Source organism: Monosiga brevicollis, genomic scaffold, assembly GCF_000002865.3.
Source record: "Monosiga brevicollis MX1 MONBRscaffold_97 genomic scaffold, whole genome shotgun sequence".
In the NCBI taxonomy this organism is placed as follows: domain Eukaryota; class Choanoflagellata; order Craspedida; family Salpingoecidae; genus Monosiga; species Monosiga brevicollis.
This window is the reverse complement of record NW_001865127.1, coordinates 6,556-9,799: the sequence shown is the minus strand read 5'-3', so window position 1 is coordinate 9,799 and position 3,244 is coordinate 6,556. Positions and strand designations below refer to the sequence as shown.

At 52.3% G+C, this 3,244-nt stretch overlaps 2 protein-coding genes across 2 annotated transcripts in view; both read right to left on the bottom strand.

The window, feature by feature from the left end:
- Window positions 1-5: 5 nt before the first annotated feature.
- Window positions 6-507, bottom strand: MONBRDRAFT_30602 (uncharacterized protein; the record flags this gene model as incomplete). The annotated part of the gene is made up of 1 exon (XM_001751042.1): window positions 6-507. A coding segment is annotated over one exon (502 nt), but the record flags the coding sequence as incomplete, so codon positions are not given.
- Window positions 508-3,007: 2,500 nt separating this feature from the next.
- Window positions 3,008-3,244, bottom strand: part of MONBRDRAFT_30601 (uncharacterized protein) — a gene marked incomplete at both ends in the record, with an annotated part of 2,332 nt that continues 2,095 nt past the window's right edge. The window contains one exon of the mRNA XM_001751041.1: window positions 3,008-3,057. Within this exon, the coding sequence (XP_001751093.1) occupies window positions 3,008-3,057 (50 nt within the window). The remainder of the gene's footprint in view (window positions 3,058-3,244) is intronic.

Sequence of the window (3,244 nt, the reverse complement as noted above, 5' to 3'; positions counted from 1 at the left end):
GAGACCCATGATCAACCAGATTTCAAAGAGCGATCCAAAGCGCGTCCACAGCTCTTTGACGTGCTCAAAGACCAGGATATTATATTGTTCGTCAGTTAAATCTACTTGGCCTGGTAAGGGGTTGCCAATGCGCTTGAAGCCATCTCGGTTGAGAAAGTAGTTGTTGCCAGTGCTGTAGTAATAGCCATATCCCAGGCCGGCTGCCCCCAAGGTGGAGCTAAATTCGGCAATGACGTCGCGCTGAAAGCTTGGGTAGGAACTGCGTGCCACTGCAAAGGGATACTCCGTTCCATTTGGCAAGGTGGTCGAGGTATTCCAGAGTAAAAAGCCGCAGCCGTGTTTGGCGGTGAGGACGGCGTGCTTGGCACCCACAGCCCGGTAGTTTTCAACCCAATTGGAGATGTTTAGCCGTGTGGGGTCAAAAAGGGAGGCGTGTGAGCTATGGACACCCACATTCCAGTTGGTGGGGTTGCAAGCTGGATCGCCGTCCTCCACAAAAGTAGCCATGTTAAAGTGTGTCAACTACCATGCGATCAAGCAACGCCGCCAAGTCAAGACGTAAGCCAGAGCGGGGCAGGTCTTGGGTAAGTGGAGAAAAAGAGTCGTTCAAAAGCAAGCGGCGAACACACAGAAGGCAGGATCTGCAGCGATATTCCTCATGAAAAGATCAAGGTCAATGCAATAGTTTCGGCGTCAAACTTACGCCCATAATCTCATGACGCTGATATGCGGCTTGTTCAGGGGTAGGAACGGGGACTTGGTTCGTGGCGCATGGCATTTTGCTCCATTCGGCGCGACAGGCAGCCTGCGTTTCGTGGCGCTGGACTGTCACGCACCACGGGTCAAGCCAGCCCTCGGCGCCGCGGGGCTGCACTCCAGTGAGCGCTCTGTCACACACGTATTATGTGACGGTGGCCCGGCCCTTTGGACAGGTCTACCCAATCAATCGAGCAAAAGTTGACGCTGAACCACGGCCAAGCCGGCTCGATGGTCATCAATGGCCACAATCTGTGTTTCTTGGGAAGCCACCCAACCATTGAGCTGGGGCAGCTCTGGGAACCAATAGCTTCCCCTGCCCCGTTCATCGAGGACGCAAGGCATATCCGCCGCCGCGCATGGCAACTGTCTGACGAGACACAACGCCAATATCCCCAGCCCAGTAGGAGCGCTTGCACGGGCACTATCCCGCCCATGTTTTTGGTGGCACGGGCAGACAGATCAAACACAAACAAATGCTTCTTCTCCAAATTAAAAAATCAAAAATCAAAAATCAATTGACAAGCAAACAAGAGCAGATGATGAAGACAACCACGATCAAGGACTGCTTCAGGATGGATGGCGGGGAACAGCCACGAGTTGGCAAGAAGACTATCACTTTTGACGTCATGTCACCGCCAATGTGCAACTTGACTTGCGCGTGTATTCATTCAGAGCGCGCAAGACATGGTGGGTAAGTGTGACGGGCCTATGTAATTTTTGCCCCGAGCCGTCACGTGCGTTGCCACTTGATTGTTCTGTCTTGATCAAACAGCTATACGTTTCTGTTGAGAGTGTACGTATCTAAAGGCAAGGTAAGCTTAATGTAACTACAGTTTGTGTATACATAAAAGCAGTTAATGCTGCTGTGCGAAACGAAAGTATGCTTAACGTGCTGGCACGCGCGCAAACCTCAACTGCCAAAAAAAAAACCGCAGAGAGGATGAAGTTGAGCGGTTTTTTTTGCCAAGAGGCAGCAATCGTCCAGCAGGTTCATGCTTCGGAGGGTGGGGCGGGGGCTTGGTTAGGGTTAGGGTTAGGGTGCTGATAAGTCGAGGCTGGCCCATGGTCACCGATAGACAGCTCAGCCATTTGAACAACCCTATCAGCACTCCCTTTCACGTTTCAGTAGATCAAGATGGTGGCACTGCCGGTGCCTATTTTGGCGTAATTTTCAATGGTTTTTTGATCATTTTTGGCCCTGAAGCAGCCTGAACGTTTTGCTGTTGTTATCCTGTTGATGCCAGCTGTGGCTGCCGTGCGGGTGATGCTAGCAGGTACACGTGTGCCATGATGGGCCCTGCCGTTTTTCAATCCCATTCTAGATGTGCTTGCCGGGTGACAGCGGGTACTCGGAAATTCACAAGGATGACATGATGACCTGCGTTAAAAAAGACAAGAAACGGTGCTGAGATCGGCCCGATGGGGATTGGGATGGGTTTCTGATTACTCCCGGATGATGGAATGCTTGAAAACCCCCAAAAAGAGGGTCAGTTAGACAAGAGCATCAGACCGAGTGAACAGGGCATCAACGGTACAGTATGCTCTCGCTTCCCAGTACAACAACCGCGCCCAATGCCTAATCCAAACCAGTCTGGCTGCCATTTGTCAAAGCAAGCACCTCTTGTCCCTCTCTCTCTGTTATCGCACCGAAAGGTAAAGAATTAGAACAGAACAGAAGAAAATCAATGTCGTGTTTCACCATTATTTTTCCTCCCAAGACGACGGGGTTTGTCAGGCTCCAGCACGTCTGGAGGCCGTCTTTGGGTTGCGAGGAAGCGCGTAGGTTTGAGGAAGCGTTTTGAGAGAGGTTTGAGAGACGTCCGTCGGAGCGGAGCGAAAGCTTTGGTGGTGTCTTGAGGTCAATTGAACCAGCTGCGGTCGGCAAGCATTCACAGTGACCAGACCAGGTGCACCGTTAGAATAGCTGTAGAGTCGCTCAATCCCGAGGATAGGGAAAGTCACAAGAGAGCAGAGCACACAGGAGAGCAAGGGGAAGACAGAATGGCAGAGGGCTTGACGTACCTGCGGTCGGCAAGCATTCACAGTGACCAGACCAGGTGCACCGTTAGAATAGCTGTAGAGTCGCTCAATCCCGAGGATAGGGAAAGTGCAACTCGTGCCCGACCGCAGGTGTCACAACAAAGGGAAACAACAGTAGCCACAAGCTTATTGCCCCAGGGCAGCTGCCCAGGCATCGTGGGGACCGCGTCACACGCGGTGTTTACTCATGTGACTGCCACGAGGAGGATCAAGCCCAGGGGGTCCAAAAGTAGGTGTCAATGTGTGAGGTCGTCGTAGCTATGGAATACCAATAGGAAGACCCATAGCGACCGATGCTGAGTGTGTGCGAAAGCAGTGGGAGTGTTCAAATGCGTGGAAGCACGGATTTGACGCTAACANCCCCCCTCGCCAGCCGGAGCCCCGATCCGGCGAGGATGGTTCAAAGACAAACGGAAGAAATGGCGAAGGCACGCTGAGAACAAAA